The sequence below is a fragment of the Schistocerca gregaria genome, chromosome 3 (genome assembly GCF_023897955.1).
Source record: "Schistocerca gregaria isolate iqSchGreg1 chromosome 3, iqSchGreg1.2, whole genome shotgun sequence".
Lineage (NCBI taxonomy): Eukaryota > Metazoa > Arthropoda > Insecta > Orthoptera > Acrididae > Schistocerca > Schistocerca gregaria.
This window is the reverse complement of record NC_064922.1, coordinates 478,469,440-478,496,290: the sequence shown is the minus strand read 5'-3', so window position 1 is coordinate 478,496,290 and position 26,851 is coordinate 478,469,440. Positions and strand designations below refer to the sequence as shown.

Sequence of the window (26,851 nt, the reverse complement as noted above, 5' to 3'; positions counted from 1 at the left end):
GCCAACGGCTGTGTGAAAGAGGGCCAAGTAGCGGACGGAGATTCAGGGAATTCTTTTGTCCTTGGGGTGGGAATCTGCCCCTAAAGACGGAAGAATCAGCAATGATCAACGACAAGAGGATGCAGAAGGCAATGAAAACCACTGCATTAAAGACGCATAACGTCTATTCAAAGGGAAAATGACCTGTCACTGAAAAAAGCGTCATGATGATCTTTACATTGGAAAAAAGAGTGCGGAACAGTCCCCCATTCGGATCTCTGGGAGGGGACTGGAAAGCGAAAGGTGATCAGCAGAAAAAGATTGAATAATAAAAGAAAGGATAACGGTCTACGAGTCGGGGGGTGGAATGTCGGGAAATAAGATGAAGATTTCTGGTCAGATGAGTACAGGGTCATATGAACAGCAGCAGAAAATGATATAACTGGAGTAGGATTACTTATGAAAAAAAAAGTGCGGCATAGAGTTTTTACAATGAACAGTTCAGTGATAGGTTGTTCTTGTCATTATCGACAGCAAGGCAACACCGACAACCATAGTTCACCTGTGTACGGCGACGTCGAGAGCTGAATATGAAAAGATAGAGATAGAACATAAGGCTACTGAATGCGTAATATGTACATAAATTGGAGATGAAAACCTAATCTTCATGGACAACGGCAATGCAGTTTTAGAGGAAGAAGTAGAAGAATATGTTACACGAGAATATGCAATTGGGACAAGGATTGGGAGAGGAGAAAGACTAATTGAGTTCTGCAATAAATTTCAGCTAGCAATAACAAATACCCTGTTCAAGAATCACATGAGGAGGATATATAATTGGTAAATACCACGTGATACAGGAATATTTCAGTTACATTCTATCATGGTCAGACAGAGATTCAGAAATGAGGTCGTGAGGCATACCTAGGAGTATTGATGAAGAGTAGGCTGAAGTTCAAGAGACTAGTTACGAAGAATCAATATGCAAAGAAGTAGGATACAGAAGTCCTAACAGATGACGAGACTCGCTTGAAGTTCTTTAAGGATATAGATGCATCAATAAGGAATAGCTCCGTAGGAAGTACAGTTGAACAGGAGTGGACATCTATGAAAAGCGTTTTCTCAGAAGTTGAAAAGTATAACACAGGTACAAAGAAGGTAACTGCGAAGAAACCATGCGTAACAGAAGAAATAGTTCAGTTGATCGATGCAAGAACTGACTACAAAAATATTTAGCGATACTCAGGAATACAGAAATTCATGTCGCTGAGAATGAAATAAACAGGAAGTGCACGTTAGGTAAAACGAAGTGGGTGGGTACATGAAAAATGTGAAGAAATCTAAAAAAAATGAAACGAATATCGGAAGGACTGACACAGCATACAGGAAAGTCACAACAACCTTCGGTGACATTAAAAGCAAAAGTGGTAACATTAAGATTGCAGTGTGAATTCCACTGTTAAATACAGAAGAGGGAGCGAATAGGTGGAAAGAGTACATTGAAGGCCTCTATGAGGGGGAAGATTTGTCTGATGTGAAAGGAGGAGAAACAGGAAGCAGGAATCGATATAGAAGAGATAGGTTACCCAGTATTAGAATTAAAATTTAAGATATCTTTTGATGTCTTAAGTTCAAATAAGGTAGAATCAATAGAAAACATTCCATCAGAATTTCTGAAGTAATGGAGGAAGTGGCAACAAATAGTTTATTCACGTTGATGTCTGGCGACATACCATATGACTTTCGGAAAAATATTATCCAGACAGTTCCAAAGACTGCAAGAGCTGATAAGTGCGATAATTATCGTGCAATCAGTTTAACAGCTCATGCATCCAAGTTGCTGACTAGAATAATATACAGAAGAATGGAAAAGATAATTGAAGATTTGTTGGATAGTGATCCATCTGACTTCAGGAAAGGTAAATGCATCAGAGAGGCCATTCTGACATTACAATAGATAAAGGAAGCCAGCCTAGAGAAAAATCAAGCAACGTTCATAGTATTTGTTGACTTGGAAAAAACGTTCGGCAGAGTAAAAGGGTGCAAGATATTAAAAATACTGAGGAAAACAGCCATAGACTATAGGGAGAGACAAGTATTGTGCAATACGTACATATGCCAAGAGGGAATGAAAAGAATGGACGACCAAGAACGAAGCGCTTGGATTGAAAAGAGTGGAAGACAAAGATGTAGTCTTTTCCGTCCTACTCTTCAACCTGCACATCGAAACAGCAGTGATGGTAATATAAGAAAAGTTCAACAGTGGAATTAAAAAAAAAATCAAGCTGAATGGATATCAATGATACGATTCCGTGATGAAATTACTATCCTCAGTAAAACTGAAGAAGAATTACACGACATGCTGAATGGGATGAACAATCTAATGAGTACAGAATATGAACTGGGAGTAAGTTGAAGAAATACGAAAGCTATGAGAAGTAGCAAAATGAGAAAAGCGAGAATCTTAACATCTGGATTGATGGTCACGAAATAGATGAAGTTCAGGAGTTCTGCTGCCTACGCAGCAAATAACCAGTGACGGACAGAGCAAGCAAATTAGCACTGGCGGAAAAGGCGTTCCTGGTCGAGAGATGTCTACTAGTATCAAACATAGGCCTAATTGGAGGAAGAAATTTCTGAGAATGTAGGTCTGGAGCACAGCAGTGTATGGTAGTAAAATATGGACTATGGGAGAACCAGAACACACCAGAATCGAGGCATTTGAGATGTGTTGCTACAGGTTAATGTTAAAAATTAGGTGGACTGGTAAGGTAAGGGTTGAGAAGGTACTGCGCAGAATCAGAGAGGAAAGGAATATGTGGAAAACCCTGATAAGGAGAAGAGAGAGATGGGAGAACATCTACTACGACATCAGGGAATGACTTCCATGGTACTAGAGGGCAAAAACAGTAGAGAAAGGAAGAGACTGAAATAAATACAGCATATAATTGAGGACTCAGGTGTGAGGTTGGCGCAGGACAGAAGTCCGTAGCGGGCCGCAGCGAAGCAATCAGAAGACTGATAATCCAAAGAAATGAATAACATAATCTTAATTACTTACGGGACGTTGCAAAGTTTTCGCAACGAACAGCGCTCGTTATGAATACGAGATTCTTACGTTCCAGTGAGATTTTTTGCGTGCCGCCTGGAATGCGCACGTCATTCTCGTAATGGATTCGTTTCTCATGTGATATAGCGTGGCATTAGAAGAAGCTGCAAGACATTTCCGGCTAAAAAGTGGGTACAATGACGTACTTATCTAGCAACGATTCATAATTGTTTAATTATCTCCTAATAAAGGACAAAATATCAGATGTAATATCTATTTCCGTACATCGTTTCTTACAATAGCCAAATTCCTTTTAATTTCTTCGAGATTTCGGCCTATGCTGGAAAAACATTCACAATAGATTTTAACTACATTATTGGTCTGCCGTAAGGTAATGTATCGTTTCGGATCTCAAAACACAGTAACTTTACTTTCAGGGAGACAAGAAAGGATGACTTTTTACAGGCCAGATTTGCCCGGGTTTGACTATCTACATCTACATCTACATCTACATCCATACTCCGCAAGCCACCTGACGGTGTGTGGCGGAGGGTACCCTGAGTACCTCTATCGGTTCTGCCTTCTATTCCAGTCTCGTATTGTACGAGACGACCTAGAAGAGTGTGCAGTCAGTGGGAACTTCGGAAACTAGATTTTGTGGTCAATTCCTGTGCAAGATAACTCTTGAACATATAACTGCAATTTCATGTCAACACATGTTTCAGAGAACCACCTTGGTTACGTGTAGTGGGGAAGTGTAGTTACGAAAGTCTTTGTTTATTTTATCGACTACTTTTTAGTATAATTTCGAGGCAGCCATTATTTCTCCTCATATCCGGTACTTTCATGTTGCAACATTGGACTATAGAGTACTTGGTCCTCTATCATGTTATAAATAATTTATATTAGGAAAAACAGAGGATTGGCTTGAATTTTTAAACAATATTAGTGCTCCTTTTACATCATATTGTGTCCATATCGGTTCTCATTCTCAAAATATGCACACGTTTCATCCCCAAGCATATCATAATTCTTCATCTCTGTGTAAGTTTGGCTTATACTGTAGTTCATTCTGTATAAATTGACTAATTATTGTAATATCAATCAGTTACATGCGTAACTATTTTGTTGACAGCCACCTACGTAGGTAGAAATGATCGTCATAATAAAATAAGAGAAATCAGACCTTGAACGGAAAGATTTAGATGTTCTTTTTTCCCCACACGTCATTCGAGAGTGGAATGGTAGAGTAGTGTGAAAATGGTTCGATGAACCGTCTGCCAGGCACTTAAGTGTGAATTGCAGAGTAAACATGTAGATGTAGATGAAGTACATTCGGACATATCCGAAAGAACAGACACCATGCATTCATATAATACAGCCATATAATGATTTTAATTCCTCTGATTAAAGATGTATGTCTACATTTCAGACTTTTTGTTGGATATTAGAGAGAATTCTGGAGTTCCTAGTCTCGTAACAATAAGCAAACCAGTACACTAGTATTAATTAATGTACACTCTTGGAAATGGAAAAAAGAACACATGACACCGGTGCGTCGGACCCACCATACTTGCTCCGGAGACTGCGAGAGGGCTGTACAAGCAATGATCACACGCACGGCACAGCGGACACACCAGGAACCGCGGTGTTGGTCGTCGAATGGCGCTAGGTGCGCAGCATTTGTGCACCGCCGCCGTCAGTGTCAGCCAGTTTGCCGTGACATACGGAGCTCCATCGCAGTCTTTAACACTGGTGGCATGCCGCGACAGCGTGGACGTGAACCGTATGTGCAGCTGACGGACTTTGAGCGAGGGCGTATAGTAAGCATGCGGGAGGCCGGGTGTACGTACCGCCGAATTGCTCAACACGTGCGGCGTGAGGTCTCCACAGTACATCAATGTTGTCGCCAGTGGTCGGCGGAAGGTGCACGTGCCCGTCGACCTGGGACCGGACCGCAGCGACGCACAGATGCACGCCAAGACCGTAGGATCCTACGCAGAGCCGTAGGGGACCGTACCGCCACTTCCCAGCAAATTAGGGACACTGTTGCTCCTGGGGTATGGGCGAGGACCATTCGCAACCGTCTCCATGTAGCTGGGCTACGGTCCCGCACACCGTTAGGCCGTCTTCCGCTCACGCCCCAACATCGTGCAGCCCACCTCCATTGGTGTCGCGACAGGCGTGAATGGAGGGACGAATGGAGACGTGTCGTCTTCAGCGATGAGAGTCGCTTCTGCCTTGGTGCCAATGATGGTCGTATGCGTGTTTGGCGCCGTGCAGGTGAGCGCCACAATCAGGACTGCATACGACCGAGGCACACAGGGCCAACACCCGGCATCATGGTGTGGGGAGCGATGTCCTACACTGGCCGTACACCTCTGGTGATCGTCGAGGGGACACTGAATAGTGCACGGTACATCCAAATCGTCATCGAACCCATCGTTCTACCATTCCTAGACCGGCAAGGGAACTTGCTGTTCCAACAGGACAATGCACGTCCGCATGTATCCCGTGCCACCCAACGTGCTCTAGAAGGTGTAAGTCAACTACCCTGGCCAGCAAGATCTCCTGATCTGTCCCCATTGAGCATGTTTGGGACTGGATGAAGCGTCGTCTCACGCGGTCTGCACGTCCAGCACGAACGCTGGTCCAACTGAGGCGCCAGGTGGAAATGGCATGGCAAGCCGTTCCACAGGACTATATCCAGCATCTCTACGATCGTATCCATGGGAGAATAGCAGCCTGAATTGTTGCGAAAGGTGGATATATACTGTACTAGTGCCGACATTGTGAATGCTCTGTTGCCTGTGTCTATGTGCCTGTGGTTCTGTCAGTGTGATCATGTGATGTATCTGACCCCAGGAATCTGTCAATAAAGTTTCCCCTTCCTGGGACAATGAATTCATGGTGTTCTTATTTCAATTTCCAGGAGTGTAGATTAAGAAACGATGACTCGACGCTGAACGATGAGATTAAGTATTAAAATGGTTTCAAAATATAAATATTATAAATAATGTAAGTAAATAAACTTTATGCTCTTTTCTGCAAACTGTTACTACCCTTACTTGCAGTTGAAATCGCCAGGGAAATTATAAGTCAGTACTTCACAAGTGTCTAATACAATCCGTAGCTTTTATGTATCTTTAGTGAGAATTTCAAATAATTATTTATGGTCTAATCCTTCGATAATATTTCAAACATTTTACCAAATTAATATATTGTAAATACTGAAGAAAATCGCAACTAATTAAGTCGCATGTACACCTGAAACACTGTAAAAAAATTTCTCAATTGCGTCGAATGGAAAAAGGAACATTTCTTATTCCACCATAAGTTTATATCTGTATTAAAAAAACAATATTAGAAAGATAATGTGTTACCATTTTCATACCTGAGAAACATTACACAAAATTTCTTCGGGGAAACTGTACGCACTTAACAACTCCTCCACAGCGGCGATGTAAAACACAAAGAACAATACGTCACCGTATTTTGAATGTTCGCAGCGTTAGAGTTTAGGATTATGGTAGTTAAGCATTCTCCGTGGCCTTGCTGTTTGGAGAGAACTATTAATAACGGAAACTCAATGGCTGCACTAACTTTGCGGGAAACTTTGCTCGTTTAGTACTAAACTGCCGTTAAAACAGGTATTCAGCTTAAACAATGGAGCTGGAGGGCAGACTCGCTGTGGTGTAGTAATAGATTTCACGCTATCAGAAAACTCCTTCATATTACCTGTTTCATTGTTGGTCCAACTTTCACATTTGTGGCAGGATTTAATTATTTTAATACACTGTTACTCGTCTAATCTTTCCGTAACGTGTGCTGGTATTAAGGAGAAATAAATATGAGTATTAGATAAACTTCAAAAGTACTGTAACAAACTTGTAGACTTTATTCCTTCGATTTTAGTTCTCTTATTTACAGAAAATCGATAACCATTAAAACACAGTACTTTGCCTGTTGAGAGAAACGAGATATACCTACTTTACTTCGAATGACACCTCACAAAACGTTCTTCACATGAAGTCCATTGAGCATTCTCCAGTCTCAAATTGTACCTACATATTGCTCACTAATGATACCTTCTCATTAGATACGTAAAACTGTAAGTGTTCCTACTCAACGCTCTACAATACTTCTAAACTACATCACAGGCGGTAGAAAAGTGATATGCTGGTAAGATGTTGCGTAGTAGGGCCGCGCTGGAATGGTGTTACTGCGCTGCCGTGATATGACGGCAGATGAAACCAATCGCAGCCACTCGTATTTCCGAGCAGCAGCAATACGGCTCCCCGCTGGCGGCCCATAGGAGTGGAAAACTTATCATCATGCAGTATTCTCGGCGGAACACCTCCGTAGATGGGGTAGGCCTACGTCCGTCGGCGACAGTGTAGGTTCTGGACCGAGGCCTCGGTGCTGAATTGGTCCCACGAGTGTGCGTTACACGGCAGGGTGCGTCGATGCGCCGTGGAGCAGAGAGTTCTCCATCGTGAGGGCGGCACCGTCAACTCCCTCTTCTTCTTCTTCTAAGTGGGTTGTTGTTGAGCCTGGCTGCTGCGTGAAATCCTGCAACCCAGAAAAAAAATTACCTCCCAGTTCCATCACTTAGCAATAGTTTAGACTTTTGACAGCGTTGGCTGCAATTTAATCTTTAAAATTGTGAAGGTAGCTAAGATAAATTACAGGCAGCGAAAGGTTATCTATGACATGAAGCAGCCTGTAGTCAAAAGATACGAAGAACATTACAGGGTGGCAGCCATTGATCAGAGGAGTAGATGTGTCTGCTGCGTATCTCCATTGTTATTCAGCCTGTGCTTAAACCAAGTAGTGAAGGAAATCAAGGATAATCTAGGAAACGGAGAATTTAGGTTTTACGAGAGTGTGTTGTTACAGGTGAAAAGTCACTTGCTTATGTAATTGACTACCCTGTTATCTACATCAGTTATGTTACAATCCTTAATAACTCTTGTGACTGATGCAATCAAAACAATGTTTGTGTCATATGTCATGTTTAGTGGCAGATCATTGGCATATATCAAGAAAAAGCATTGAACACAGATCAAAACCCTATGAGATACCCCACATTACATTGCCCACTCAGCTTGAAACTTCATCTCTGTTTGCTGCCACTGGACGGTAACTTTCTGCTTCCTATTTTTCAGATACGAAGTAAACCACTGTTGAGCTTATTCTGAAATCCCATAACGTTGCAACTTAACGCAAAAGATACGTATGTTCGACACGATCAAATGTTTTTGCTAAATCAAAGAAAACACTCGCTGTCCTTAAAATATTATCTGGCACTGCTAATGCCTAAAACACAAGTGAATGAATAACATTTTCTGTGGATACATCCACCCCAAAGCCAAACTGACAGTCTGAGAGCAAGTTGTCTGAACTTAGATGTGCTACTTGTCTACTAGTCATTGCGTTGTCAGAAACCTTTGAAATCACAGGTAGAAACAATAGTAGATGGTAATTCTCTGCGTTATCTCCTTCACCGTTTTTATAAAGTGGTTTCTCAAACGATCACTTCATTCTGTTCGGAAACTTCCTACGCCGGAAAGACTTATTGTACAGGTGACTAAGTACAGAAATAAAGGATGGTGCACTGGTCTTCATAATTCCACCTGAAATTTCTTCTTAACTGGGGCGTCTTTAACCTTTGGTGATGCTGTAATTGATTCATATTTTGTCTTTCCTTGTTTCCTGTAGCTGCATGGAGTCTACATGTCAGGCAACACCAGTTCACAAAAATTCAACGTATATACCTGCACCAGTAAAATTTTAATTTGACTTGCCAACTACTGACAACAACAGATTATTACATATTTTGTGCAGCCCTGGTGGAATATTAACAATTGAACTATCACAGAAGAGAGTTGCATTATGTCGAGCACCCACATTTTGGCGTGATAGCACTTTCACAATTGACCACATAATTTAAATTTTGTTCTGAGAGATTTCTGTTCCTTTGATGTGAATGCACTGTTTTAACCTGTCTGATGACATGCCTTAGCGTTATATATATTCTTGTGTGTAGCAAAATTCTTTTACCAGCCTCTGACTGTCTTTCATATTACACTTCCTCCCACATGATATTCTAATACCTTCAGTTTTCCAAATTGGTTGCTTATTAGTACTGTATATGCGCCTGCACTGCGGAAGAGCTGTTAGAAGAAGTGCCCACTATTTCTACCTTATTCTATTTAGGAAAATCCTTACACAAAGCCTGTAAGTCTTGTGTCCCTTATCTGGCGCAGAACTTTGTTTTAAAAGGCAGGTGACGCTACTTCTTACCTAGAGCCTCCTTCAATTTTAAACAAACGCTGCCCTGGTGGCTGCTACCTAGAAGTAGACTATTCATAATACGTTACTTCGTCTTCCTGACAGTGATTGTCGTCTTCTGCATATTAACTGCTTCTGAAACTACTGAACCTACCTTATGGTGTACAATGGAGGGTACGTTGTACATCGGCTAGTCATTTTCTTTCATATTACATGCCAGATAGGAACGCGGAAATGGCGACTGCTGTATCCTTCCGTACGAGTCTTAATTATCCTTATCTTATCTTCATGGTACTTTCGTGAAATGTGCGTTGGCGACAGTAAAATCGTTGTGCAGTCTACTACAACTGTCGTTTCTCCAGCCTTTTCAAGAGAATTTCGTGAAAAGAACATGATCTTCCCTCTATGGGTTCCAATTCGAGTTCACGAAGCGTTTTTGTAATACTCTAATTTTGTTAGAACCTATGCGTAACAAACCACTGAATAGCCTCAATTTCTTTCTATAGTCCGATCTGGTGAGAATCCCAAACACTCTAACAGCACTCACGAATGGATAGGACTAGCCTTTTATAAGGCATCTAGTTTATGGATATGAGCTACACCTCTCTGAAATTCTCCAAGTAAACGAAGTAACCTTTCTCCTTCCCTAGTAGCATGCTTATATGCTGGTTCTATTTCATACAGTTTTGCAACGTTACGCCTAAATATTTAATACCGTCACGATGTCATGCTGGATAAACCGTCCTGAATTATCATACAGTCACTCAACGACAATACTTTCCCGTACACTACTGCATCGTCAACATACAGTGGCGGATTGACACTCACAGTGTCCATGAGACCATTTATATTTATAGACAGTAAGAGCGTGCACATTATACTTCTCTGGGGCACTCCTGAAGATACCATTGTCTCTAATGAACATTCGCCGTCGAGGAAAACATATTCGAACCACTCATATACCTATGCTCGGCTCTATTTTAATAACCTGCATTGGGGAACCACGTCAAACGATATCTGAAAATTAGGAATATGGAATCTGCCTGTTGCCCTTTATCCATGGTAATCAGGATATTGTGCGAGAAAAAGAAAGCTAAGTTTTGCACGAGCGACGCTTTCTTAATCCGGTTTGTGTCATTCATTTAAGCTGGAAGGGAACATAGTTTCAATTTCTGCCGGACTAGTAATGTATTCCTACAACACGTCCTGCAGGTCGAGGGCAGTGTCTCGCTAGATTCTCCACTAACCTCTCCACTACTTCATTCAACCCGCAGAAGCTATTTGCTACACATTTCATAACTTATTCCACAGTTTGCTAACGTACTACACTTCACGCACTTGTCACTCATTGTCAAATTTTCGAATCTTTACATACATCGACAGTGAAATATCACACACACACACACACACACACACACACACACACACACACACACACACACACACACACACCATCATCATCATCATCATCATCATCATCAACAACAACAACGGCGATTTCACTATTAACTTCCGGTAAACTATATCCCTTATTTTATTGAAATCGGGGAAGACTTACGAGCTTACGTAACTTACCCCTCCTGAGTTGCCGAAGAAAAATGCGAACTACTTGAGCACTACCTATATCAGCAATTAACGAACTAAACACTAGCTCACAACACATATACCAAAATCAGCAGAAGTACTACGAATGTTATGGAGTGATGAAATTGTAATTGGATGAAACTGATGTCTTGAAGAAAGATTACGGGATGACCAATAAAAAACGTAAATAAAGGTTAACGGAATGAAGTCGAAATAATTCAGGTTATCCTTGGATTAGGAAATGTGACACTAAAGGTGTTCAATACGGTTTGCTACCTTTGCAATAAAATAATTTATGATTAATAATATGCATTCAACATAAAACACAGATTGGCAACAGTAAGAAAATCATTTATGAAAAACAGAAATACAGAGAACATCTTTTCTGTCTGTCGATCGCCGTTTTATTAACTCAAGATATCTGGTTTCAGGCTTAGTCGCCTAGTTGCAGATCTTACGAGTAATTACAAAATATCCACTGTTCAAATAGCTCCGCAGGTTCATTGTCATACAAGCATACACATCAGTCAAACTGAAAGTGTTTTCGTAGAATGTATCACTCTGTACCTACGACCATTGATGAAAGTGCCTTTAACAGTAATTTGAAACTGCAGTCTGCGTGCTGGAAAAGGTATATTTTGTTGAATGTGCCCATTACGAGTATAGATTGAAGTACAAGTTTGTAAATAAAAACCGTCTAATTTGTTAATCATGTGACCAGTTTAGAAAGTGGTACGGTCTTTATCAGACCATTAGAACTCCACGATGACGGTTCGAGGAGGAGCCGGTGGGAGCCGGTTACGCAGCGCTGACAAGCGCTGTTCGCTGTTCCCCAGGAACAATGTTGCAAAGGAGCCTAAATCTAGGTGTCAGCAAGTCACTTATGAAAGTGTTTGCTAAGAGCGAGACCTTGTATGCAAGTGATACTTAGACAGTCAGCAAAGGAAGAAAGAGGAGTTTTTTTTTAAACTGTGCTCCTGCAGAAGAATGCTGAATATTAGGTGAGCATATCCCATAAGTAATGAAGAAATTGTGAATTGAGTTGAGGAGAAACGAAATATGTAGCAAAACTTGAGGGAAGGAAGGAACTGACTGGCACTTTGTGAGGTTCTATGGTCCCACTGGTAGTAGGGGGATGTGAGGGACAGGAGGTTAGGGAGCTGTAGAGAAAGACATGACTGTAGAAAGCAGGTTCACATGGGTGTATAGTCGAAACGGCATGAGAATATCACTAACAACTCGCACCAGTATGCCCAGCTATCAAATGCGAAGCAGTAACGACTGCAGGTGAAAACAGTAGCTGTGTAAAGAGCTGTGGAAACACTGAAACATTGCTATAGAAACGTTTACAAAGCCGATTCACAGTACTGGTTGAGGCAGGCTCGTGAAACTGGTGCGCCCAGCCCCATGTCAGTCTCATGGGTCAACTTACGCTGACTAAACCTTAGGTTGCAGTCATGAGGCAGACATGTAGGCGGTAGCATTGGATAGACATTGTGAAGAGCAGTATCAAACTAATCTTTGGACGTACAACCACAGTAGAAAATTTAATAACTACTGAAATTTAGTGATTACAGCTCTTCTGATTGATTTTAATAGATAGTTTGTGAGGTACGTGAGGAGTCCTTATGGAGAAAGTTTTTATTTTCAGTTTTTAAGTTATTTATACAGCCAATAAAACTAGACAATTCACAATATATGGTGTTTTCATAAAAAGCATGAAAAGGAACAGAAACGAAAAATCAGAAACTACAAATTACTTTCCAAGATGGTATTGTAAATAGAGCGTATATGATTTTGTAATCCGCTACTTTCATTTTGACCTTAGAGCAGCCATTGGCAGCTGAATGTGAACAATAGAATTCCGTTGTATGTAAAGTCACCCCTTCAGCCATTGTGTGTGAACCAAAGATTGAAAACGGCGCTGGATTGTAGCTTAAACCTTTTGGTCGAAAACGATTTCGTTCCTCTATATTACAGGATAATAGGGTTTAATCTGGCAAAACATACTCAAAATTATATTTTAAGAGCCTGAAAACAAGTGCGGTATCTCGCTTCTAGCATATGTTTTCATGTAAAGCTTTTGGAATAACCGATAGAGACAAATGTGTTAGCTTAAGGAACCCTTATCCAGAGACAGAGCCGTTACGAAGCTAACTGTACAGTAAGAGCTGCCCGTGGAAAAGGAGAATCTACAAATCCCTGTTTGTACTATGTAATAAATCAGTGTATGAGATACGTAGGTGCGAACGTCGTAAACAAAAGGACGAACCAGTAGACAGCCGGCATGTAAAGAGGAACAGGGGAGAGGAATTTATCAAATGCACTGCAGAACATGTATTGTGTGCACTGATATGACCAGTCTTGATATAAGACTGTTTATCACGGCATTCTTTGTCTAGAAGATGTATTTTATTGTCGATGGTCCGTGGTGTAATTGTGTTATATCCAGATACAGTATCAGGAGACCTGATTTCACGTACGGAAACGCGATATTGTAGGAGAGTTGAAACGTTTTGTAAAATGAAGCACATACGCAGGAGACGTCTGAGTCACACGTTTCCAACAATTTTCTAGCGTTTACAGGCAACATGGCAAGTGGCACTCCAAGATTGGGTTTGGAGAAAGCGCAGCTTAATGGCTTGGATAAGGAGCTTTCTATTGACACTTGATAATCTACTCGTGAAACATACGCCGGGCATACTACTTCGTTGAAAGTAATATGGAAGCAGCAGCTACACTCACACCTTTCAAACGTTTAACATCAGCTGATTTCGGATGTCGGGACGTGCTGTGCTAACAGAGTCGGCAGGGTATAACTTGTATAAACTGTTTCAGTGCAAACTGAGCCCGCTGTACGCACAATTAATGCCCATAGACCGTTACTTATCCTTGTCATATAGCTATTAAGAGCCAGATATGTAGATTTTCAGTTCCCGTGTTCGCGAACGTAGTTAGTGCTTCGTTAAGTAGACCACGTTTAGTTCCTGTCATACTTAAAAGAACTACGTGTCCTGCATCGGCTTTGATTCATTTACGTCTTCTCTTTATTATCCAAACTACTAAGTTTCGCTTGTATACCATTCTGAAGCAAAATGTCTAACCCGTTAGATGTTTATGTTTCGTGTTACAATTATTACCATTGACAGTCCGTTGCTGGTCTGGTTCTAAAGACGTAGCCATTATATATGGTTCCCTACAAATAGTAGGAAACACATCTTCCACTGAACCCTAGGAGAGTCCCAAGGGAGCATTAGAAAACATTTTATGTTCTCAGTATACACGAAGGGTTTATCAGTGGGCATCAGCAGCTCCACAATATTTTCTAATTGACGATGCTTTAAGGTTTACGAAAGTACCGTAATTGCCGAGTTGAACAATGGCAGATCTTTACGAATGTGAACAAATGTAAGATGATGCTTCTAACAAGGAGAATCTGATAATATGAGATTACAGGATTAGTGGTGAACATTTAGACGACATATATGCACGGGAAATCCTGAGTATCGATAGGAGACAGTCACATGAAATCAATGTAAGAGAAATAGAACGGAATATTTACATTTTTTGAAAGGGATCTGGGAAAATGAGAATCTATGAATGCCAGTTTGTACGATACTATAAATTGAGTCACGAAGTACTTAGATGCGAACGTCATAGACAAAACAGACAAACATGTAGAAAAGATATTAGCACGATCAGTAACGTTCTTTCTGTATCCTTGCCAAGTAGGATGGTATTATACATCCAATACATTCAGAGAGCGCTAATGTCACAGCAACAGTTTGGTTTATAGCACTACACGACAGTCTAACAGAAATTCTCCGAGAAGCTTAATGGAAAACATTGGAAGGAGACGTTTTTATCCCCGTAAATCATGCACTACAGCCCTAACGTGTTTGGAGCTAGCACTTTCCGTTGGTTTTCGTGAATACTGCTTTATTTGTGTCCAAATTTGGTAGGAAGTTTCCAATTTGACGTCGAGGTACAGATAAATTATGATAAGAGCTTCTTGGTAGAATAAGATAATACTCAAACTTCATATTAAGTACGCAGTTTGCTTGGTCAGTAAATTGTACACATTACACAGAAGATAGTTGAGTCATAGCTGTATGACGTACACCAAAAGGTCCATGTTTGCCGAAATGTGATTGATTGATTGACAGTGCCAAAGTACAGCAAAATTTCTCGCTCTCGGCCGTTTGTTTTACTATGTAGGTGTAGTGCAATTATATGAGTTAAGTGATAATTTCATCCACGAAATAGCGCCGTTTCTGTGACGATCTGTGTTCATTTCTGTCAAATGGTAAACTGTAATACCAATGCATTAAATTCGAACGCCTTTTGACTTCGTATTCCAAAGTTGGTCAAAACTTAGAAAATAGTTACTTCATCATTTCCGGCAAACAACAAATGGCAGCTAAGCAGATATTTTGCTGTTCGCCGTTTGATATAACCCACTTAAAAGACTTCAGATAACTACATATTCTACAGAAGAATGTATGACAAGAATTAACAAAGAGGAAACTTTGTACATAATAGGCTAATGATGGAAGTGTGAAAATAAATTTCGCAACAATGTTTAACTGTTTTAAACGAGAACTCAGAAGGATTTGAACTGTCGTTACTTTACTGTAAATGAGACCATGAGACACAAATTAACTCCAGGTATGAAATAATGTTTTCAGTCGAGCAAAACGGATTCTTGCTAACCATTACCCAACAAAGAGTAATATTGTGTCAGATGAATACTATGTAAGTCTCCAAAGAGACGAGCTCTTGCACTATAAAGCCGAGGAATTTTTGCATTGCCCGCATAGTTACCTGGTGATTGACGGTGAGGAAACTTATTGTCCGTTCGACTCGACGATGTGGTTGCAGAATGCCACAGTTGCTACCCCAATTATCTTGCCTCTTGGCTCATGACTCATCCTCAAATCAGACTCGAGGTGACTCTAGGCTAAAGGACTCTATACGAATTACCGTTATTAGCTACAAAGGAGAGAGGGATATACGCCGAAATGTCTAACTGGACTCAAAGTTGGTGAAAGTTCATTCCAAGGGGGATAATGATTATTCGTCTTTAAACCTCTGAAGTTCCTTGACATCCTTAGGCGCAGTACCAAACACTACAGCAAATTTCATGGTTTCCGGTACTTTTCAGTCTGCCTTCATAGGTCGTTCCCAATGGATAAAACAGACAAAAGAGAAATAACCCTGATCATCATGATCTCCTCCAGAAATTCACCCTAATAGTAAAAAGAAATCACCACAACTGTATTGACACAAGTTTATTAACTGTCTATCGGTTTCATTCAAAAGAACATCATCGCATTACACAGCCAACAGTCTTCATAAAAAATCTCTGCAGAATTATGCCCATATGGTGACTTAAGAAGTCTTGTTATCTTGTTTAAGGATTGAGGCAACTCATGGAACACGACAGTCACAGAAAAACGCGGTCGACCGTCTGGTAAGAGCTCGGCAAGCAGTTAGTGTAAGCTACTGGAATGCTGAATACAATAGACTGTCCAAACAGGCGTCTTAACCATTATACTCGCACTATTCTGTGGGTATGTTTTTACGAAGTCTGTTGGCGGTGCAACCCGGTAATGTTCTTTAAAGCTGACTGCAGAGCGATTCTGCTCCTGCCAACGTACATTTGGCGTAAGGACCATAAAGATAAGATGAAAGGGATAAGGGCATTTACAGAACCGTACAGATAGTCGTTTTTCCCTCGCTGTAATTGCCAGTGGAACAGGAAAGGGAGTGACAAGTAGCGAGACAGATGCCTCCCGCCACGCACCATGCGGAGTTTACATGTAGATGTAGGTGTAAAAACCAATCGTGACACTATTATTAACATTATGAGACAGCAAAGAAATTGGGTTCCAAATCTGGGAATGCGTATTTTAATCTGATATAAATATAAGATTTACAAATAAGGTGGAATCATCTCTCAAAACTTCAGTTACAATGAGCTAAATTGGAAAGCAATTTTAATTTTTATTCGTAGAAATGTAAGTGACGAGTGTTTACTTTGAAATCATTTGGTAGCAGTAAATTCTAAGGAAAAGTACAAATACGTAAGCATGCTTTTACGTTTCCTTTTCTTTTTTATATTTGCTTGTTTGTTTGATACATATAAGCAAAATGAATAAAGTCAAGTGTTATCTAAATAAGCTATATGCTTCTGATATTTCATTTCCTTTTTATTATTTTTTTATATTTTTGGTACTGTTTTCAACCACACGTAAATTTATCTGAAATTGGAGAAATCCTGGTAGGAATCTTCTCTTCAGTTTCTAACAATTTATCACTGGTTGCGTAAATTATAGCTCACCATGAAACACCACTACAGATGAATGCAAGAAGTTCACACTTCTGTATTCAACCAGCTTTGTTTTAGTACTTTAAGAAGTAAATTATGCTTTAGGTTTATCAGATGAAAGTGAATGGTGTGTTTTACATGAGTAATTACTTACGAGAAGTGTCGTGGATGATAAATGCTGCCTGAATGCAAGTAAATACATTCTCAGCCTCTTTTCGACAGTTTTAAAAAGACATTAACCGAATTTATGTGCTGATTAATTACCCCGTAACTTACGTGCATCCCTTACCTCTTAGAATCATAAAAGATTCGAGGAAGTAGGTGGACGGTTATGTGCTGTACAAGAATATAGACGGAAGTTATGGAATCCATAGCCCTGGAGAGACTAAAACATTTTTCACGTTGCGTACCCTCAATGAGCAAAGAAATGTTGCCGGTCGTCACACTGTGTCACCGATGGTGTTTTAGCGAAGATCCCGAGGCGGGAGCCAACTGTAAACACATCACAAAGCTGTCACAGAAGCCTCAAAAATTTCATAGTAAAGCGATAATCGGAAAATGCCACATGCCTAAGTCTTGCGGATTATCTAGCCCAAAAATTACTTGAGAGAAGGCCTCGATTGGAAAAGCAAAATGCATCATACAACTTAGACACATTACACCCACCCACAAACTGTACTAACATTAGGGCTCTGATGGACGGATTATTAGAATATACATATTTATTTGCTATCTTCACATTTTCAACACTTTCCATAAAGGTATGTGTGATAGTAGATGTTTTGAGTTCAACCAAGATATTATGTTAGCTTTATGTGAAAAGTATGTAGTCTTGACAGAACGGGGCCTCGGACAGTAAAAGTGGTCACTGCAAAATCGTTGGAGCAAAGTGGCAATATCCCATACAAATGATCATACCTGTTCCGGGAAATTAAAGGAGAACCGATTTACACATTGCTGCCATACCATAAAGGTATGTTATGACACTTCTGGTTATTGTGGTGGGTTCAGTAGTTTTTACTGAGCCTGAATCTCTGTAAACAGCAATTATAGATGTAAATAAATTTGATAACACGTTCAGAGCATTTTTAATATTGCAACTGCTCTACTCTGGTAAAAAAATAACTAAGATTGATTTTATCGGCAGACATCGTCTGTAATTCTTAGAATTCGGATGATCATGTAAGCTTAAAGGGGGAAAGGAGAACTAAACACTGCCGAAAGAAGATAATTTATTTAGAATGAGATGGAATGAACTCTTCATTCGATTTCACAATTTCATCTTATACTTCCATACGAAAATTTGTTAGGATAACAGATGTTATTACTATGATACTAATTTGGAAATATTTGAATCTATGTTATATAAAATTTTATGGATTGAAGTTTTCAACAAGCAGCAAATCTAATGCACGAAATAACTTTGTTTGGTCATTAACGGTAACGATATTTGGCGAAGCACGTAAGTGTTTGATCTTCATTCCTACGAATCATCTTCGAATTACCGTCAAACTCAACGTGTGTAAAATTCAACTGGCGAAATAGATGCGGATGTTTGAATAAAGACTAACGCTTTTACTACTGGTAACATAAATACTGAAATTTGTTCGACTGACACTATAATAACGAACCATCAACTGACTTCAAAAAATGTACCACTAAACTATAGTCATTTGAACAAATTCTACTGAACACGCACATAGTATTCACGTACGAAAACGAAGGAACTGAAGGATGTAAACGAATCTGATAAGTCTTCACACAGGTCTGGTAAACCCATATTTTCTTCAGCTCGCTACATTCTTTTTTTCATTGATCGCTCTCCTTTGCGTCGTAGCGACAACCTTCAAACTCCTAAAATAAGAATAAAAATTATATGACGAGCTATGAATGTTACGATAATATGATGGAGGAATTGCATCTGGACATGATGAGCTAGATGGACTCAATGCGTCGGTCTTAAATTGACGAATGCTGAAAAAGCGAGGGAAAAGACACACCTAGAATAAGATCATCAAAGACAACGGGTATGCCTTACTGATGACTGTGTGGAGAAGGAAATATTTCAGGATTTTACTCCTGGCGCTCTCCAGTGGAGGAAATGAACTACAGTAGAAATGAAACAATAATTGCAACTAATATCTAATCACAATGTTCTGGCAGCAGTGGGCACCAGAAGATCCTCAGGAAGATCCCAGCAGACGAGTTTAAATGTCAGTCATTTTAGTAGAAATATGACGCGGCCGAATAGCCAAGAAGATTTTAACTACGATGACAACGCCACGAAAGCCTGCGGAATTACACAATTCAAAATGTTTCCCTCAGTCTAATGAACTTGTGACACACAGAGCGAGTTCCATCATGATGAAATACTTCTATGTTTATGTTCAATACATCACTTATTGGGCTTAAATCTGTGTGATCCACGACGGACGACACTGTCCATTGGTAGTCCTTTGATAAATTTCATTCCAGCGTTTTTGCGCCTCAACCTGACAAATATATGAAATACTGCAACCTGTTGGTGATGTTTAATTTCACAGACGACTGCATCTATTTGAAGACTATTGTTCCTTGTACACATTTCCATCATAATTAATCGCTTTCTGTTGCACGACATAATGAATAATTTCTATTTAAGAGAAAACCAATATAGGAAAACGATGAAGTCACGATATTAAAGACAACGCCTCGGTGCGATCTATAAGAAAGCACCTGAAGCAAAATACATTAAAAAGTCCTTCAGTTCAGAATTATGTACCGATAATAAACAAATGTGCACAAGTGGTCTTCGTTGGTGGAGAGGATCATGACAAAAATCAGCATATTACAATAAGAGATGTATCCAGAATATAACAATCTCGTTATCGGTTAGCGAATTTTTAACGACACTGAATGCGCAAATACTGGTGTGGGCTGACAACCGATCTATCCTGGAACTCAGGACTGCTGATTGACGTTATCGCTTAATTTGTGTGATTATTTAATTGCTACATCAACTTTAGCACTTCGTAAACATGCACCAAAGTCTGCAGTTGTAGGTCACAGCATGTCTTGACGATTTAACTGCATCTTCAGCTGACACCTAAGACTTACATTCGCCCTATGGCTCATAAAAACAGATCACAGTATTTGAAACCACGTATCTACAGTTTATAGTCTAAAACTGGGGACGTTGTTAATGTTCCGGTGACATACAGGTTATTTATAGCTGGAACGGTAGTTCAAACGACGATTAAATCTCACCATGGAAAGGGAAGGAAGCGGTTCATCACCGTCTCGATGACACCATCAGAACATTTCCTTACAATAATTTACTAAATATTCCTGCACTGAACGCGTGTGAAAATTGTTTGTAGAAAGCAACATTTTATCATGCAGATTCTTATATGGATTAAAGCAATGCATATAATACCATTATTAAGAACACAACGAATCTTCGTCCGTGGAAAGAGATGGAAAGATTAAAGAATTATTTCATATGTTCAGTGTTGATATAATTTCCATACATACTTCATTTCATATGCCACCTATTAACTACAAGTCAACTTAAATCTGGAATAACGAACGTAATGACACATCTTCATTTAATTATAACATACTTAATGTTTAATATCTTTTACACCTTATCATTTAAAGTTACTGCTGGCAGTAATTATTCTCAAAGAGATATCGATATTTGGCACGCCTCCGATTTCTTATATCAACAAACCATCCTTACTCTCGCCGACTGAGGGTGACATATCCAGTCGTAACAGTTAGCTCCCACGCATCAAATGCTTAACTCTTGACCACGACCGTCTCTGAATAACTTACACGAAATTAATGCGGTAAGGAATTTGTACGGTTTATCTGTTTCGAGACTGTTGACTGCCGTAATTAATCCAGTTCCTCACACATATTGATACTAGGTAGCGGAACATCTCAACGGAACCGTTAAATAAAAGTTCGCTGTTACCTCATATCAAGTCAAAACTTAAACGTGGCTATGGAGTGTAGCGCAGGTAAAGATAGTTTCATAAAAGGTTCCAGTTGTAGACAAATGCGATTCCAGAAATATCGGTATGCCAGCTAGTGGATGATTTGTTTTCGGCTTATTTTCTACAATGGTTTTAACGAAGGCTACTGAAGTAACAATTATTTTCATAAATGGAATCAAACAGACTGCTGTACCTATTCTTATAATTACAAACGTCGGAAGTCCTCTAAAATTCAAACGTAGGTTCAGCTGTTTCTGAAACATTAACAGTACCATTACATTTCATGCTGACTTCGATGACATAGTGGATAATATTAGCTGGAGCCTGAAATTTCTGACAGCTGGTGCGTTTATTTATGAAGAAAACTTGCCCCGTAAAATTTGTGGTAAGGTCTACATCTACATCTATACTCCGCAAGCCACCTGACGGCGTGTGGCGAAGGGTACCCTGAGTACCTCTATCGGTTCTCCCTTCTATACCAGTCTCGTACTGTTCGCGGAAAGAAGGATTGTCGGTATGCTTCTGTGTGGGCTCTAATCTCTCTGATCTTATCCTCATGGTCCCTACTCGAGATATACGTAGGAGGAAGCAATATACTGCTTGACTCTTCGGTGAAGGTATGTTCTCGAAACTTGAACAAAAGCCCGTACCGAGCTACTGAGCGTCTCTCCAGCAGAGTCTTCCACTGGAGTTTATCTATCATCCCCGTAACGCTTTCGCGATTACTAAATGATCCTGTAACGAAGCTCGCTGCTCTCCGTTGGATCTTCTCTATCTATTCTATCAACCCTATCTGGTACGGACCACACACTGCTGAGCAGTATTCAAGCAGTGGGCGAACAAGCGTACTGTAACCTACTTCCTTTGTTTTCGGATTGTATTTCCTTAGGATTCTTCCAATGAATCTCAGTCTGGCATCTGCTTTATCGACGATCAACTTTATATGATCATTCCATTTTAAATCAGTCCTAATGCGTACTCCCAGATAATTTATGGAATTAACTGCTTCCAGTTGCTGACCTGCTATTTTGTAGCTAAATGATAAGGGATCTATCTTTCTATGTATTCGCAGCCCATTACACTTGTCTACATTGAGATTCAATTGCCATTCCCTGCACCATGCGTCAATTAGCTGCAGATCCTCCTGCATTTCAGTACTATTTTTCATTGTTGCAACCTCTCGATACACCACAGCATCATCTGCAAAAAGCCACAGTTAACTTCCGAGGTCCAGGCAAAGACTGCTAATTACTTATTAATGTATAGAAATACGAAGGTGTATACTTTTCAGAGCTTAAAGAAAGTATTAGCCTCAATTGAACTGTTAATCATTCACAACTATAGGCAGTCTGGCACATAAATCAGGGGACTTAAAATGTGTGAATGTAAGATGTGCAAAATTAACATGTCCTCAGTATCAGTTAATGGACACGGAAGACTACGAGTTATTGACGGGAAACTGTAACTGCAGTTTGATCACGAAGGACGCACACAACAGATCACTCTTGTTGTCTGTACAAGAAGATTGTCCACGTGTGAAGAAGCCAATCTACATTAATTAGGTCGAACAGGTAGCCTTGCCGGGTGCCGTAAAGAATGTTTCTCAGGAAATCACACATAGAAAATACAACTAATCAGCCGTCAGTAATGATAATACTTTTCAATCACGTCATGTGCCAACACATTACAGCTACTGAAAGTAGAACTGTAATAATTGTAGCTATCGCAATGGCGTTAAAGCAGTTATTATTTTCGTGGTTCTTCTTTAATCATATGGGAATAATCTTTAGTTTATTTTGCAAATAAAGAAGACCTTTACTCACAGTTTTATTGGCTCGTATAGTTGTCGTGTGAGAAACAAGAGGACTCAGTGCCCCTGTCATGGTGACACGAGTGTCTGAAAAAGCAAAGCTGATATGCAGAATGATGCGAAATCCATAGAAATGTCACCTCTGCAAACATGTGCTACACATGTGAAATGGATGATGATTACACCTCACCATCTGACAATAGAATCAGTAAATTCTTATCAACGTCGCAACAATGCAAGAGTAGTCTGTTCATTCTTGAAACAGCGGTCATCATTCTAACTGCAAAATTGTGTTTCACTGTGAAATGTTTGGTTATATAATTTTTAATCTAATTTTCCTTCTTGCGGGTTACTGTTTTCCCTATCTTATAAATGGTTACGTCTTTTGCTGTTTCTGGTGGAATACTTTCTCCTTGATTATTTTTCACTATTCCTTATTTAATTGCACAGCTATGTCAGCGATTTTAACTATTACTGCGGTTATTTTTCGTTATTGATTGGAATTCCTTATTTTGAAGCATTACGTTTTCATTGTTTATTTTCATCCATTGTCGTCCCTTTTGTAAGAAATGTTAGTTCTCTACGATTAAATATTTTAGTTCAACAAACCGATATATTAAGGTTTACCAGGCCTTTGGCATGTAGGCGATACAAGAGGCGTTGTATGGGAGCAGTATGTGTCTCCTTGATCGTCCTCTTTTGCAGGGACTACATTTACTTATGCCTGGGTGAGGGTTGAGATACGTAGAGTAAGAGGAGGAGATAGAGGTGACGGGAGGGGATGGGTAAGGAGGGAGGGGGCAGGTGATGATTGGTAGCAAGTGAGTGGGCAAGAGGAGTTGCAATCACATAGGTGATGGACAGAGAGAGAGGGTGGACGACGAGATGGAGGGAAAAGGGTGAGGGGATGGGGAGGGGATTGTCAGAGAGGGAGGGGATGCCGAGATGGAGGGAAAGAGGTGGAGGGATGGGAAGGAGCTGGACAGAGAGATGCGGGAGAATGAGATGGACAGATAGTGAGGCGAGGAAGTGATGGGCAGAGAGACAGAGGAGAGAAGGAGACAGACTAAGAGATGTGTGCATTTTGTGTGACACATTTCCGCAGGCGATACCATGGGCAAAAAGCTGGTACGGTACCTAACAAAAGTGGATGTATATATGTTCCACATCTCCTCCTAAACCGCTGGATAGATTTCACACAAGATTGCTACACACATCACGTCTTTTGATGTGGGGTGTGTGGAAAGAAGCGCTGTGTATGTAAGCACCACATAGGTTTCAAAGGGTGGTACAGGGGATGAAAATAGAGAGTAGCTCACAAGATACAGTAGCCACAGAATATTCGCCCTTGGTATGAGAATGAGAGCACTTAGCGTCTTACAACCAACTTCATATATAGTTTAAAATGTTTACGAGACGTTTTTCCCGCTGCAATTCCCCACAAAATGATGAAAATAAAAGTGTTTGACGCTTATTGCAATTGCGTTGTTCGTGGAGTAGAACCGACACCTCAGTCAAGACCTTTAAAATTATTTCCGTGCATCTAACTCTGTTCGCAACACACTTTGATTGTAATATTCACACCTACCGCTGGATGCACTAGCAAAACTGTACGACTGTAGGGTACATAGTTCAGGAGATACGACGTCGTAAACTGTGAGCTGAGCGAAAACGGAACAGCAGGGCGAAATTCACTAAAGGTTAAATATGTGTGCAATACGTTACAAACATGTGAAACGTATGTGATTCATACGTAAATTAGCAAAGCCACAGCTAAAAAGCTTCTCCTAAATCTCTGTATCTATTTCAACCAATTTTGGTACTCATATTATAACTAACTGGAATGAAATAGTCTGAGTCAGAAATTACAATTCCCTAGTGGAGTTGAGGTGTCAACGTCGAGAAAGAAGGTGGGGGAGGGTATGAACAGAAAGAGAGAGAGAGAGGAAGGAAGAGAAGGACACCGATAGGGGGATGTGTATGTGGACAGAGAGTGGGAGACTGGAAATGGACAGAAAGGGAATAGAACGGCAGGGAGAGGGGAGAGGAGGAGGTGGACTAATAGAAGACTGGAAAAAATACATACCCGTGCTATGTCTGGGCCTTAGCTTCTTTATTAGACCTATATATTTGCCTATTAAAATGGGTTATTATCAATACAAGCCTTTACATTAGGGCCGAGATGAACTGAAAGTTGGTCAAGGTATATCGTCTTTTTAAGTAAATGGTCATGTTCACAATTGATACGTTTCTAATTTAAAGACTATTTTTAAACTCGGCACCAAATTTGAATCTGATTTAAGAGTACTATTGCCCCTCATCTTCACTACATGTTACATCCACAATAAGAATTTATATGTAAGTTGTATCCCAGTTGAAGAGACATTATAGAATACATGTAGTCGATGTGTAATTGGGACTAGCTCAGGAGAGTCGGTGCCACCCTACAATAACTACAAATGGCTTTTATATAGCTCGACAATGGTCGTAGCTGGGTCAGCGTTCGCAAGCGGTTGAAGTGTTCGATACACAGCGTACTCACATGAGGAGGAAGACGGCGACGGCAGGTCAGGAGGCGAGGTACATGCAGGTGGTGTGGCCCTCCAGGTCCGCTGCGGGGATCAGGTCCTCAGCGGGCGTCACAGCCGCCAGCTGCCACTTGTCGCGGACCTGCAGTGCCCACAAAACCATCTCACTCACTACTGCCCCAAATGTAAATTAAGTACATGACATGAAAATTCAACACTCTAAACTGCTATTCATAAAATTAATTTACATAATCCTCTATTTGCGAAAATTATGTATTATATGTATTTCTGTATCTATGTATCTACTTATGTGCATGTACCACCGATGGATCGATTTAGATCAAATTTGGTACAAGTATAAATGGAAAGTAAGGCTGTTGGCTTATGGATCTCCTGCTACCGTTAGTGGCTGGAGTAGGGGTGAGGAGGGTGTGACACAGAAACTCACATCTGGAGCAATTTCAAAGAAATTATTATATGCATGAAATTTCTATTATTTGTATATACAAAAAAAAAAACAGTGGCGTAGAAACACAATTTCGGGTACCGTGGAATAATTACAACTGAATTAGAATTACTATTTGTACAAAAATACTGTGGAAATAAGATACTGCGTCTACGTATAATTTTAGCTGTGGACATGTAAGATATGTTCGAGTATGGCCTGTTGACTCGGTATACTTGAAAACTAAAAAGTGCTACCATCATGATATTTGTGCTGCTCATTGCGTCAACCAAATCACGAAAATCAGCTAATGCTTAGGGGCTAAACTTCCGTAGCTGGATACCACAAATACATTTCAAATATTTCAAGTTATACGAAATACAGTATTAGAAACCGAGCGAGGTGGAGCAGTTGTTAGCAAATTGGATTCGCATTCGGGAGGACGACGGTTCAAACCCCCGTCTCAGGTGGCCGAGCGGTTCTAGGCGCTACAGCCTGGAACCGCGCGACTGCTACGATCACAGGATCGAATCCTGCCTCGGGCATGGATGTGTGTGATGTCCTTAGGTTAGTTAGGTTCAAGTAGTTCTAAGTTCTAGGAGACTGATGAGCTCACATGTTAAGTCCCACAGTGCTCAGAGCCATTTGAACCATTTTTGAAAACCAAAACTTTTTTAACGGGTCCTGAAGAAATGTAAGTAATCATTTAGGGAAATGGCTTGTGATACGATGATAGTGTGGCCAAATCTATTGCTCGAGTTTATTTGTGCTAATGGTACACCAGCAGCTCGAAAATATTGAGAGGTAGTCTTCGTTAAGAAACACACAGTGCTGCAGATGAATTTATATTC

The 26,851-nt window shown here is 40.2% G+C and overlaps 1 protein-coding gene across 1 annotated transcript in view; it reads right to left on the bottom strand.

Annotated features, from left to right (window-relative positions):
* Positions 1-6,951: 6,951 nt before the first annotated feature.
* LOC126355434 (dipeptidase 1-like) overlaps positions 6,952-26,851 on the bottom strand; it is a 612,970-nt gene continuing 593,070 nt past the window's right edge. The window contains exons 13-14 of the mRNA XM_050005743.1: positions 25,570-25,697; positions 6,952-7,600 (exon numbers count right to left, since the gene is read on the bottom strand). Of these exons, the coding sequence (XP_049861700.1) occupies positions 25,596-25,697 (102 nt within the window). The 3' untranslated portion in view covers positions 6,952-7,600; positions 25,570-25,595. The remainder of the gene's footprint in view (positions 7,601-25,569; positions 25,698-26,851) is intronic.